The sequence below is a fragment of the Sinocyclocheilus rhinocerous genome, unplaced genomic scaffold (genome assembly GCF_001515625.1).
Source record: "Sinocyclocheilus rhinocerous isolate Xijiao unplaced genomic scaffold, SAMN03320098_v1.1 scaffold1193, whole genome shotgun sequence".
In the NCBI taxonomy this organism is placed as follows: Eukaryota; Metazoa; Chordata; class Actinopteri; order Cypriniformes; family Cyprinidae; genus Sinocyclocheilus; species Sinocyclocheilus rhinocerous.
This window is the reverse complement of record NW_015642181.1, coordinates 905,774-920,411: the sequence shown is the minus strand read 5'-3', so window position 1 is coordinate 920,411 and position 14,638 is coordinate 905,774. Positions and strand designations below refer to the sequence as shown.

General features: G+C 37.1%; 1 protein-coding gene across 1 annotated transcript in view; it reads right to left on the bottom strand.

Annotated features, from left to right (window-relative positions):
- The window catches only part of LOC107755713 (dipeptidyl aminopeptidase-like protein 6), a 187,809-nt gene that overhangs the window by 61,358 nt on the left and 111,813 nt on the right, over positions 1-14,638 (bottom strand). Inside the window, exon 4 of the mRNA XM_016572597.1 lies at positions 3,377-3,471. Within this exon, the coding sequence (XP_016428083.1) occupies positions 3,377-3,471 (95 nt within the window). The remainder of the gene's footprint in view (positions 1-3,376; positions 3,472-14,638) is intronic.

Genomic DNA, 14,638 nt, shown 5'->3' with positions numbered 1-14,638 from the left:
CTCCTTTCAATATATATATATATATATATATATATATATATACTTTTAAGATTTGAAGCACACTACAAGTGCACATTCAATACTATTAAGTGCACTTCTTTTCACAAGAATGGCTTTTTCATGTCAGAGTACATTGTTTTAAATACATTTTGGAAAATTACTATTCATTTCTTTATTTGTAAAATGCCTCTAACGGGGAAAAATTACTTGCACCTTAAACAATAAATGTATGAAATTATACTGTCTAATATTATTTTCCTCACATGTGTGGCCTTGATTATGACAAAAGTTACATAAGAGTTACATTTTGAAAATAAAGAATTGTGTGTCAAATATGATGACCCCGAAAATATATTAACTTAAAAATGTATAAACAACATACACCGATCAGGTATAACATTATGACCACCTTCCAAATATTGTGTTGGTCCCCCTTTTGCTGCCAAAACAGCCCTGACCCGTCGAGGCATGGACTCCAGTAGACCCCTGAAGGTGTGATGTGGTATCTGGCACCAAGATGTTAGCAGTCCTGTAAGTTGCGAGGTGGGGCCTCCATGGATCTGACTATTTTGTTCAGCACATCCCACAAATGCTCAATTGGATTGAGATCTGGGGAATTTGGAGGACAAGTCAACACCGAAAACTCGTTGTTGTGCTCCTCAAACCATTCCTGAACCATTTTTGCTTTGTGGCAGGGCGCGTTATCCTGCTGCAAGAGGCCACAGCCACCTGGGAATACCGTTTCCATGAAAGGGTGTACATGATCTACAACAATGCTTAGGTAGTAGGGTTGTGACGGTGAGGAAATTTTCCCACCGCTTAATCGACGTGTGACAACACCGGTAATACCGGTATCACCGCGGGGGCGGGGCGTTCCCTCTTTTCCTCGCTTTCCTTCGCTTTTAAATAGCTTGTAAAAGCGGTGTGCCCATTTTACTTTCACTTTAAAATAGCGGCAATTCGGTGTAAAGCAATTGTTCGTTTTTAGTTCAGTTGAATTTTCCCTCTTTTCCTGGCGTTCCTTCGCTTTTAAATAGCTTAAAAGCGCCGTGCGCATTTTACTTTCACTTTTGAATTAGGCAGTTCAGCGTCAATTGCTTGAATGCAACAACAAAAATACACGTCAAACTCACTTTAGCCTATATATAAAACATAGAACTTTTGGTGTTGCGGCTTAACACCGGTATCACCGTCAGCACCGTCTATCAGAGCAAGCCTATTAGGTAGGTGGTATGGGTCAAAGTAACATCCACATGGATGGCAGGATCCAAGGTTTCCCAGCAGTACATTGCCCAAAGCATCACACTGCCTCCGCCGGCTTGCCTTTTCCCCATAGTGCATCCTGTTGTTCCCCAGGTAAGCGATGCACACACACCCGGCCATCCACGTGACGTAAAAGAAAACGTAATTCATCAGACCAGGCCACCTTCTTCCATTGCTCCGTGGTCCAGTTCTGATGCTCACGTGCCCACTGTTGGCACTTTCGGCAGTGATTTGCAGCTATGTAGCCCCACACGCAACAAACTGTGATGCACTGTGTATTCTGACACCTTTCCATCAGAACCAGCATTAACTTCTTGAGCAATTTGAGCTACATTAGCTCGTCTGTTGGATTGGACCACACACCGGCCAGCCTTTGCTCCCCACATGCATCAATGACCCTGTCACCGGTTCACCACTGTTCCTTCCTTGAACCACTTTTGATAGATACTGACCACTGCAGACCGGGAACACCCCACAAGAGTTTTGGAGATGCTCTGACCCAGTCGTCTAGCCCTCACAATTTGGCCCTTGTCAAACTCGCTCAAATCCTTATGCTTGCCAATTTTTCCTGCTTCTAACACATCGACTTTGAGGGAAAAAATTTAACATGCTGCCTAATATATCCCACCCATTAGCAAGTGTTGTGATGAAAAGATACTCAGTGTTATTGTCATAATGTTATGCCTGATCACTGTATCAAAACAAGCGTCATTTATTCTAAAGAATAAAGCACAAATGCATTTTCAGACAAATCCTTACACAAGATAAAGTTAGAAATAATAAAACAAAAGATTAAAGATTGTTTAAAAGTGTGGCATTTTCTAGTCAAATATTGTGGATCATGTTGATTAATGTGATTCTCTACACCTGTGGTTCCTCTGCTAGGACACCTGTGTGAACTTGAGGAGAACTGACTTCATACATTCACTTAAAATCATCAAAACACCAGATGATTTAAAAGAAATGCCCCAAAATTATGATGACTAAATGGTAATGCCTTAATAGTTTTTGGAATCACTTTAAAATATGAATCGTTCAGAAATAGCAGCAGTAACATTTATTAAACAGTTTTGATTTTCATATGTCTTCATAGGAATATTTCACCCCGAAATTAAAAATCTGGGAAAATTTACCCTCAGGCCATGCAGGATGTATTGTGGATCATGTTGATTAATGTGATTCTCTACACCTGTGGTTCCTCTGCTAGGACACCTGTGTGAACTTGAGGAGAACTGACTTCATACATTCACTTAAAATCATCAAAACACCAGATGATTTAAAAGAAATGCCCCAAAATTATGATGACTAAATGGTAATGCCTTAATAGTTTTTGGAATCACTTTAAAATATGAATCGTTCAGAAATAGCAGCAGTAACAGTTATTAAACAGTTTTGATTTTCATATGTCTATAGGAAAAAATAGGTCCTATCTGAAATAGGAATATTTCACCCCAAAATTAAAATTCTGGGAAAATTTACCCTCAGGCCATGCAGGATGTAGATAAGTTTGTTTCTTTATTGGAACAGATTTGGAGAAATTTAGCATTACATCACTTGCTCACCAATGGATCATCTGCAGTGAATGGGTGCCGTCAAAATGAGAGTCCAAACAGCTGATAAAAACATCACAATAATCCACAAGTCATCCACATGACTCCAGTCCATCAATTAACAGTTGTGAAGTGAAAAGCTGTGTGTTTGTATAATCAAATGCATTATTAAGAATTTCAAACTTTTATTATGGATAGAGGACTCAAATTTTAGTTGGAAACAACGGTTTGAAGTTGAAAACATCTTGATGGATTATTTATGACAAACGTGCAGCTTTTTACTTCACAAGATGATAACTGATGGACTGGTGTTGTGATGTTTTTATCAGCTGTTTGGATTCTCATTTTGACGGCATCCATTCACTGCAGAGGATCCAATGGTGAGCAAGTGATGTAAAAGTAAATTTCTCCAAATCTGTTCCGATGAAGAACAAACTCATCTACATCTTGGATGGCCTGAGAGTAAATTTGCAGCACATTTTCATTTTGGGTTGATTTTCAAATTTTCCTTTGAAGGGCTTCACAATTTTAGGGGGAAGAAAGAGTTGGAGTAAAACACTTACAAACTTCCTGTTTGTGACCAGGATTGTACTCTCATTGGTCTCCATGTTAAAGCGGACCACATCACCTTCACGAGTACGATAGAGGAGCTCATTACCTAAAGAGAGAGGATCAGATGATGAGAGTTAGTGGGATAAAAAGTGAAAGAGAAATTAGTCATTGACTGTCTTTCACTCGTGCTCTCTGTCAATAATCTAGTCATGAATGTGCCCCTCAATGCTCTCTAGCTGTACCGGGGGGCTGACAGTTGAAAAGGAATCATAAAACTTTTCATTTTTGGTTTTCCACATGTGACGATGACTTTGGCAAGGACATCAGCAAAAAGCTCTTTGAGAGGTCTGGAATGTAGCACACAGCCCTCAGTGAAAAAAACGCAAAAAGAGCAAACAGCCCCATCGCCGCTTTTAATTGCGGATTAGGGGAGTGGTACGCAAAGGCTTTTTTATCTTGTTTGCATAACTAATCGGTGATAAGAGGTGACACAGTTACCATCACAATCACATTAAAGCTAAAGTGGAAGGCACTGAAAGTACTGCAGTTCTAATGGGTCAGATGACTGCGGTCACATGGAACACATTTTTTATTTTATTTATTTTTTTGCTGTAGATACAAAAAAATGGAATTAGTATGAAATAAATAATCTGAGATGGACATAAAACACAAGTTACTTAATGTGCTGCATGCTGAATAATAATGGCTTAAAGCATGTTTTTTTTTTTTCCTTTAATGGTTGCTGTTATGCTCTGAATGTTAAATTTGCTCATTTTATGGTGATTGTGGGGACAAAGGTGCCCTTCACTCTGGTATTTCCATGCCTGAAATTGACTAGCAAGCTGATAAGATGCCAGAACAATCATTTGTCGACTTGACAAATTCCTCCTTTCTCGCTCTACCTCTGACCTGATGTTGGGCTGTACGTTTCAGATCAGAACCTCATCAAGCATCTTCTTCCCCTCTGCTCTCATTCATCTCTCAAACTCTATCCATCACACAACACACTTCTCCACACATCATTCATTCTCCAGGACTCCTGTAAGCTCATCCTAGACTTCAAACTGTCCTTCATTTGATCCACCACTCAGTCCCTTTCGCTAGCTCATGTTTTGTCATTTGATTGTGCTCCTCGTGATATTCTCATGTGTGTCCATTGGATCATGTGTTATGTTTTCATTAGGTGCGTTCGACTTGAAGCACGGCTACAGACGGCTGGCAACGAGAAAAATTACTAACCGGCATGCACTGCTTCAAGTCAGATTGCGATCGATCTGCGCAGTGCTGCATGAAGTCGAACGCACCTATTGGTTTGTTGTCTTGTCAGGTGGTTCTCAGTTCTGTCTTGTCATTGGTTCATTGTCTTGATTACTTTCAGGTTTATCTTGTTAGTCATTAGTCCTTGTGTATATGCAGCCCTCATGTTTCCTTTGTCTCTTGTCTAGCTTTGTTATTGTAAACTGCTGTTGATGAGTGTCATGTTCACGTTCAAGTTAAGTCATAATTTGTTCCTGTGGATTCTGTATTGTTTGGTCATTGCTTGTTATATAAAAAAAAAAAAGCTGCACATGGGTTCTCTATTTCAAAATGGATGGACAGATGGATTCAAGTTTAAAGGATAATGGCATTACAGTATATTTTAGTTTATAAATGCTTTTCAGTACATTCAGCAGGACATTTTAACCATATTTGAATAGAGGTAATTATGAAATTACATATAAAGATGTAACTAGTGTCGCACTTAAGTGGGTCACAAAAGCACTCTAAAATTTAACTAATTGCTTTTAATTTACATTTAATCTATCATACACTTTCATTTAATCATGCAATTAACATGCAATTAAGTATTCAAAAACATTCAGTTTCCTGAATGTGTATTCTTTTATATAGTGCATTCTTTTAAAGTATATTATTTCTCTTTTTAAAAGTATGATAAAGTGAACTTCTTTTCCAAAAGAGTATATGCTTGAAATTTGCTTTTTCAGAAAAAAAACAATTAAAAGTCTTAATTACAAAAAAGTATTAATAAATCTTAATTGAAAGTCTTAATTACAGTGAGTACTCTTTTTAAAAGTATGATAAAGTGAACTTCTTTTCCAAAAGAGTATATGCTTGAAATTTGCTTTTTCAGAAAAAAAACTTAATTAAAAGTCTTAATTACAAAAAAGTATTAATAAATCTTAATTGAAAGTCTTAATTACAGTGAGTGTATTTATATGCATATTCATTAAATATGTATTTATATTTGTATGCAAAGTTAAAAAAGTTAAAAGTACATTTTTACATTTTAAAAGTTTAAGTTTGATTACAGCAAGACTAAAACAATCTGTTTTTTTTTAAACCTGAAATTGTAGGAGCCCGATTTTTGCAAAATGTGTACTTAATCCTTCAATTATGCATTGTGTCAAGACTGTAGCTCGACAACTCAAATAACCGCTGTAGCTCATGAACCACACAAAAAGAACTGCACAAGAGACTTGATTAATGCTTCAAAACTGTAAGCACGAAAAAACATAAAACACAAATATTACATGAAGTGGTACATTTTTAAATAGAATCATTGCTATAATTTTCTCCTTCCTGAAACTAAAGGCTGGAATACAACACACACACACACACACAAATAAAAAAAAAATGAACAGAATTTAAAACACTATAGTGGTTTTCACTATATAGGCATCAGACATGTACTTGCTGAAAAAAACTGGGCATCATACTAAAACAACTGAAGATCACACACAGATATTCATGTCATTCCAAATACAACAAACTTACACAGAAACATCTGCCTCATTGCCAAAATATGCATGACAGATGAAAACAAACATGTATGTATAGGAGCCTGCAGTAGTTGGCTCTGTTCTGAGTGTGGAAAAAAGTCTTGGTGGGTCTTGGGTGGGTAGACATGGTCAGTGTGCCCTGTACTGACAGCAATAGGGTATATGTTCTAAAACTGCCTCAAAATATCAAACATGCTTGATATCCTTAGGCTGGATGGTATCATATCTATCAACAGGTAGAACAAATTGGGAAAAAAATTGCTATTATTATTATTATTATTATTATTTAATCGAATTAGAAAAAAATAAACAAATCAGTAAAGAAATATCACTATAATACTACTGAACTATAATGTGTTTCATAATAATTAAATTAAATTATTATTATTATTATTAAATTCATATAAATTATTTTATCTATTTATATTTTGTTTATATAACAAGTTACCAACCGACTGGCAGTTAACACTGTTTCTACTTGCCAACGCTAATTTTTACTTTAATTTGGTGCTTGGCGAGTGTTAATTTTAAACCCTGGCTGCAACAGTCGACTTATTTTACATATAGGCAAGGCAATTTATTTATATAGCACATTTCATACACAATGGTAATTCAAAGTGCTTTACATAAAAGGAAGTAAAATAATCATAAAAAATAATCACAACAATAAAACAAGGAATTTAAAAACTTTTAAAATTTGATTTAAAATTAATTTAAAACAGTACAAAAAGGAAATGATTATATATAAAATACAGTGCAATCAGTTCGGACGTAGCACAGTGCTCATTCAATAAATGTGCAGCTAAACAAATCAGTTCGGACATCGCACAGTGCTCATTCAATGAATGCACAGCTAAACAGATGAGTTTTGAGTCTAGATTTGAATGTGACTAATGTTTTAGCTGAAGCTGATTCCAACTGCGGGCGGCATAATAACTAAAAGCAGACTCCCCTTGTTTTGTGTGAACCCTTGGTATTTCTAACTGACTGATCCTAATGATCTGAGTGGTCTGTTAGGTTTATATTCAGTGAGCATATCTGCAATGTATTTAGGTCCTATGCCATTGAGTGATTTATAAGTGAGTACAAGTACTTTAAAATCAATCCTAAATATAATTGGAAGCCAGTGTAAAGACCTGAGGACTGGTGTGATATGCTCAGATCTTCTGGTTCTAGTCAGAATCCTGGCAGCAGCGTTCTGGATGAGCTGCAGCTGTCTAATGGTCTTCTTGGGAAGGCCGGTGAGGAGACTAGTATCAATCCTAAATATAACTGGAAGCCAGTGTAAGGACCTGAGGACTGGTGTAATATGCTCAGATTTTCTGGTTCTAGTCAGAATTCTGGCAGCAGTGTTCTGGATGAGCTGCAGCTGTCTAATGGTCTTCTTGTGAAGGCCGGTGAGGAGACCATTACAATAGTCCACCCTGCTGGTGATAAAGGCATGAATATGTTTCTCCAAGTCTTGACTGGAAACAAAATATCTAATTCTTGCAATGTTTTTTAGATGATAGTATGCTGATTTAGTTACTGCTTTGCCATGACTACTGAAACTAAGGTCTGTCTCCAGAATCACACCAAGATTCTTGACTTTATTTTTAGTTGTTAGACCCCTAGAGTCAAGGTATGCATTCACCTTGAGAACTTCATCTTTGTTTCCAAATGCAATGACTTCAGTTTTCTCCTTGTTTAACTGAAGAAAGTTCTGGCACATCCAACTGTTAATTTCATCAATGAATTGGTAGAGGGAGTCAATGGGGCTCTAGTCATTTGGAGAATTTTTTTTTTTTTATAATTACAATTCTTATTTTTGTTAAATTGTAATTATATAACACAATTTGTGCTTTGCAGTCAACTTTATTGGTTTGGCATGAATTTTTCTGGACCATCCATGAGTTATGTTCTAAAATATCTGCAAACAATTCTCAGACCCTTGAAATGAACACAGTTGGACCCATGTTCGACATTCACTGACAGCACCTTTGTGGAAAAATGACCGCTTGTCAAAGTTTGTGCTGACTTTGCAGAACCCAGCATTTTTCCTCAAAACACCTCAGTAGGAGATTTCTTACACAAATACATTCTGACATATAGAATGCATGTGAGCGTCAGCACATACTTGGTGCTCTTACCGACTGTGCTGTTCTAAAAGACGCTTCACGCTGAGCAGGGAATGAAATCTGGTGATTATGTAACAAGCGCATCTTTTCCTTTCGACTCCAGCTCCTGCTTAATTGCTCCTGTTTAAATCGATTTATTCTTCTTGTACAGGTAATTTGCTGCAAGAGGTGTCTGCTAGGGCTGGAGAAACAGAGTGAGCCGCAAAAGAATGGAAATGTGCTGTGCTGTAAATCCACCTTAAACCTCAGCTGCCCTCTGGCTCAGGACACATATAAAAGGAAATGCAACTATAAATTATTCAAAATGCTTTCAATGTAAAGGTGATCCATCGATCCTGGTGTCACATCATGCAGAACTGAGATTGGTGTCATTCAATTCACTGAACTTCAGCCTATAGCATTGCCATTCCTTTTTGAACATTTACCATGGTAAAACTATAGTAGTCTTGTACAATGTAAATACCATGCGCTATTTGCATTTGGTTGCATTAGTACAATAGTATGACTTCTGTATACTTAATAGTTTCTTGTCATTTTTAACTGTTATCTCATAATAAAAAGGCAACTAGCAAGAAAATGATTTCCTCTGTCAAATATGCAGATCTTATTTTTACAAAACCTTTGAATACTTTAATGTCTTTATGATGTAATTCCACCTTGCAGAACTTAGAAATATGACAAATCAAGACAATAAGAGGACAACATTTCAAAGCTGAATGTACTAGTTGCAGTTAATGTCAAACTGACTGTCCACTGTAGGTGGAATTAGCTCGATCTGGTCTTTTTGTGAGAAAACTCGATTGCTAATAGACACATTATGTGTATGTTACTACACAATTGTGTGCACTGTTGTTGTTTACGTGTCCATTTTATTAATAAATGCTTTTACAATTTCATGTAATAAATAGGGATGACTAAACAAAAGCAATGGAAAGTTGTTATCTACTATCGACAATTGAGGTCAAAATTAACTACATATGTAAAATAAAAGTTAATTTAATTGTTATCAATTTTATAAACATGGCATTTAAAATAATTGTATAAGTCTCATCACATATATCTGTATTATATTGGTTATCAGCTGCCTTCAAATCTATTGTTATTTGCTATTATTGCCATTAACTTTTTAATGCATATATTCCATTATCTGGTTAACTGTCATTTAAATACTATTAACTCAAATAGTTAATTATATTTACATTAACATTTATAATAATATGACCATTATTTTATTAAGTCTGCATCAACTTCAAAAGTATCTTAAACCAATGATTAAATTATTTTTTATTTCACTAACATTAGCAGTGATGTAATGAAAATAGTTTTCCTAAAAAAAAATTCCTCAAAAATCCAGCAAACATATGTGCATGTAAAATATAAATATATTACTGTTAAGTATTTTAACAGTAAAAATTACATCAAAAACACTATGCTGCTGTTTTTTCTACATATATACATGCAGAGTCAATGAATGCATGAATCTGTTCCATTGATTTTATATATCTGTTCCATCGGAGCAAAGACTGATCCTCATTGGAAAACAAGCTTTAAACTCATCATTTTGGGTCTCATCATGCTGTGCTTCACTGGTCTGGTTCCTCATTATCATCAGCATCATGAGTGCTTTGCATAGGGAAAATGATGGACAGCAGACATTCATTTACTACAGTTGGAAGCAGATATAAAGTCTTACATTTAATTTAATTGTTACATTTAATTTAGGATTTAGTTAATCGGGAACGTACTGTTAACCTATTAACAGTTTTTTTCCGTAGCGTTTTTACAAAATTTTACAGTTAAAATTACACTTATTTTTTACAGTGTGTTATTGCCTACTGAAATGAGTAAATATTAAAAAAAAAATTACAGACCTGAGCTTGTTCAATTATTTCCTTAAATTAAATTAAAAATAACTTTCTATTATTATCTCTATTATTATTTTTATTGTTATTATTAGTAGTAGTAGTATTAGTATTGTTTCATTTGTATTGCTGTCTGAGGTTTTTCTTTGAAATAACATGCACTGATGAATTAAGCAAAATAAGACAAGAAAATGTTTAAGAAAATTGTATAAATGTTTAAGACATTTTGATTTCGTGTTGCGTTAAATAAACATTCTGATCTTTTTTTTTTTTCCATTTATCAAATGTTCAAGTAAAATAACCACCAATGAAGAGACTGAAATGAAGCGAATCTTAACATCTGACCTCACTAAGGCATTACCCCATGCTAGTGTTCATTTTTTCAGCTATTTTCATTTTAGTCTTAGTCCCGGGCTAAAATGTCCTTGTTAGTTTTTATCATAATTAGTCAAACTTATCCTATTTAGTTTTAGTCAAGTTTTAGTCGACTAAAAGTCTCAACATTTTAGTCTAGTTTTAGTCCAAGAAAATCTATTTTAGTCTAGTTTTAGTCCACGAAAATCTAAAGTATTTTAGTCTAGTTTTAGTCAATGAAAACCTGACATTTTAGCAATAAGATTATTATTAATTAACCGTACAGCAGTATTAATTTTGGCAGCCATTTTTAATTTAGTCTTAGTCTTACTCAAATGTACATTTTAGTTATCATATTTAGACAAACTTATATATGATATATGAAATATATGAGCATTTTAGTCAGGTTTTTTAGTCAATTCAATATTAGTCACATTTTCGTCATTCTGTATAATGGCTAAACTGATAAAAATGATTTTTTTTCTCAAAATTATAATCGTAATGATTGTTGTCATTTGAGAAATTTACTTTTGCATTTCAGGTATTGCACTTTCTCCAGTAAGCACAAATCAATAGAATGTGGACACATACATGGTGCATTTTACCTCATCTAGTGTACTGATTTATTAAAGGCTTTTTATTATATAAATCAACACCAAAGACTTATGAAATCTCTCTGTCTACATTATGAAAACAGCTAAAACAAACGAAAAATATTATAGCAGTGAAATTCATAATACTTCCACTAATTCCATAATTGCAATAGTCTATTTCTCTATTAAAACAACAGCGATTGAGTGAGTGTATTTATTCAGCGATCACGATCGCAAACAATACAGTCGAGATCTCATGACAGAACACAGACCGGCTGAATGACGCTTTCATTTAGATCGCTAAACTCCAGCTTGTTTGTCTTTGTCAGTGTTTTCAGACCATCAGCGGCGGCGCTTCCGCAATGAGGAGCGAGCGCGTGCGCATGGTTAAATAGGGTTTTGGTAAAGTTTTTATCTTTTTGAATACATTTTAGTCTCGTCTTATTTCGTCAACGAAATTGCATGTTGATATAGTCTTAGTTATCGTTTATTGACCTTATTGTTGTCTCGTCTTCGTCTCGTCTTAGTCATGGGAAAAAAGCTCGTCAACGAACATTTTTCGTCATGGTCTTCGTTAACGAAATTAACACTACCCCATGCATAACTGAATCAGTGTAAATCACATCCTATGCCTCTTGAATTGGACCAATGTCACTTCTCATATCCTGATCTGAGACGTGTATCCTTAGGGAAGGCCTGCCACGTTCCCCTTCCTTCTCCAAAGCAGATGTAATATAACAGAACCACCAATGCCTCCTGCCTGCCTTGAATGGCTGTTTTCTCTGATTTATGGTGATCAGCCATGCTGATCAAGGTCGACCGTGTGGCTCATTTTTCACCACCTGCTGTCAGAACCCAGAGCGCGAACCTGCTAACCACAGGAAAGCCTGCCCCGAGCAGCCACATTAAAGAACATGATGATTTATTATACATAGCCATGGATGTCCATCATAAAGCTGAAAACACACATAAACATTGGTCAGATACACTTGATCAAACACACAGACACTACACTTGCAAAGCTCGTGTTTGAGTAAATTGAGTAAATCGGCCTGTGAGGAGATCATGTTAAACTAGAAAAGTTTGTTTAAAAAAAAAATCTGTCTATCTATCTATCTAAAATATTTTTTGTATGGTGGGGAAATAATAATAATAAAAAACTTGGAACTGTTTGTAAATGTTTTTGAATCAAACTGATGTGCATAAGTGATGGTCATATAATGACTGAATTATAATAAAAGCATATTATGCTGCAGTTTTGTGGTTGCAGGACAACTAACAAGTATTTGTATATCCTCATCAAAGCCAATTTTTACAAAATTGTGGACCCTGCTACTGTACCAAAGAGAAATATTGTTCAGATATCTTATTGAAAGCACTGAATATGATTACACACTTCATCTCTCTGATAATCAGTTTCAAGTCACACACACACACATTTCCCTTCAGTCTTCAAGGCACTCAACCGTGATTCACAGAATACATAAACCTCATGGGTATTTGATCAGGGCTTCTTTCTCAACCTCTGTGTACCGATTCAATTAACAACCCCCATAATTCTCATCCAGCCAATACAGTGAAAAACTCCACGTTTTACAAGTCAATCAAGTCTTGTAAAGCTGTTCAAATATTGGTGCCTACTGAATTGATCTTTTATAACAGTCTAGCTCATCTTATGAAGCAGGGTAATTGATGCACAGAAGCATTAAAAAAAATCCCACGTTTATTGATGTGTATGAATCGACTGCATGTGATATGGCTGAAACAGAAGGTGCGAGAGCTAATCTAATTAAGAGCTGATTGAGAGCAGAGGTCACCTCCCACAGACAACACCCAAAGAGAACAAGAGATTTATTATGAAAATGCATGCTGGCAGCTACATCACACACTACATATGAATATAACCCTACATCTCACCACATCTCTTTGCTGTCTGTTTTACTGTTTATCTTTCACCCTACCTACATGGGCGCACATCTGATGATGTGACGCCAGTGTTCATTTTCACAGTCTTTTGTTTTAGACTTATTTGTTTTGCTTTTTGACATTATTATCCAAAGTGACTTACATTGCAAGTTGTTCATTTGATCAGTACATTTATTGCCTGGGACCTTCATTTCCTTGGCCTTAGCATTGCTAGCAAGGTTATAATAGCTCCCTTTCAAGGGAACGAGACACTGCATCCTCTAGGGGTCGCTATGGGGAACGCCTCGTTGTGACCCGTGTCTGAAGCATACATTGAAAAAACACCAACAACACGTTGGCCGGCGACAGCCATGACGTCACTACCGGTGCGACTACAGTATAAATAGGCACCGGGAGAACACATCATCCTCTTCTTCGTCTTCACTGACTGTTTTGTTTGAAGCGTGCATTTCCGTGGTAAGAGCGATCTCTATTCATTCATTATGGCGAGCACTAGAAAAGCGTTTGGAGGATGTGCGCATCCGTGTCATTGTTATTTGACACACGATGACACACACGATCTATGCGGTTTGTTTGGGCGAAGAGCACGCACACGATGTCCTCGAGGGGGCAATCTGCGTGCACTGCGAGCGTTTTTCAATGAACGTTTGTCTCTCTTTTCGAGGAAAAAGGGGCAGCCATCTGCTTCCCGCGGTTCAGGACCCGCCGCTGCTGAGGCACGAAGGAGAATGAGCTCGTGTGGATCGCAAGTGGATCTGGCCGATGAGTTTAAAGAGGGGCTTTCCCTCTCGCGCTCGTCGGCTGTGGACGAGAGTGAGCCACTGGAGGATGATGTTATTTCATTAACATCGTCTGATCCAGGGGCCAGTGCTCTGCTGGGTTCAGCCCAGGAAGAGCAGGAAATGTCTGAGGAGGGCGAAGAAGTTGAGGCTGAGCCTTCCCAATCCTCCTGCCCTGCATGTGTATTTAATGCGCTGGTGGTTGTGTGTATAATCCATCTGCTAGCTTTCTTTGCAGTGTTTTCCGGGACCTGTGTGTTTCTGTCCTTTTTCTAGGGTAGGTCCTCGGTGAGCACCCCCTCTGCTGGATTCAGAAACGGGGTGCTCGACTTGCAGTGTTTGCTTCACTCGTCGATATGATGTCCAGCAGGTATGATAGCCTGGTTTCGGCTTCATTCTTCCTGGTTAATGCGGCCAGGTCACAGGCTTCTGTGGGAGCCTTCCTGATCATCAGGCCCCCGGCACGGCACTGCATAATTTCCTGGACGTCCGGGCTGGGCTTATGCTTTCAGGCTGCCCTGTCTGGTATACCGTATCTAGGTTGCCCTGAGGGGTCTCCTAGTCACCAGGATATCCCCTCTTGCTGAAGCATCGAGCGGGAAGTATAGGTGGCATTTGCGAGAACCTTCTTGTGTAAAGCTGTCTCAGGCAGTGCTCCCCTCGCCTTAGAGGGTTGTATTTGAGCTTGCCTCTCCCGTTTGGCTCAGTACTTCCGGGTATCTGTGAACAGATGCTTGGAGAACTCTTAAATCCATACTATGGTAAGTGCACACGTTAAGCTTTACGCACTTTCTAAAATCCACATAGTGGTAAGTGTTCACGTTATGCTTTGCCCACTTTTCTGGAATCCTGTATGGTAAGG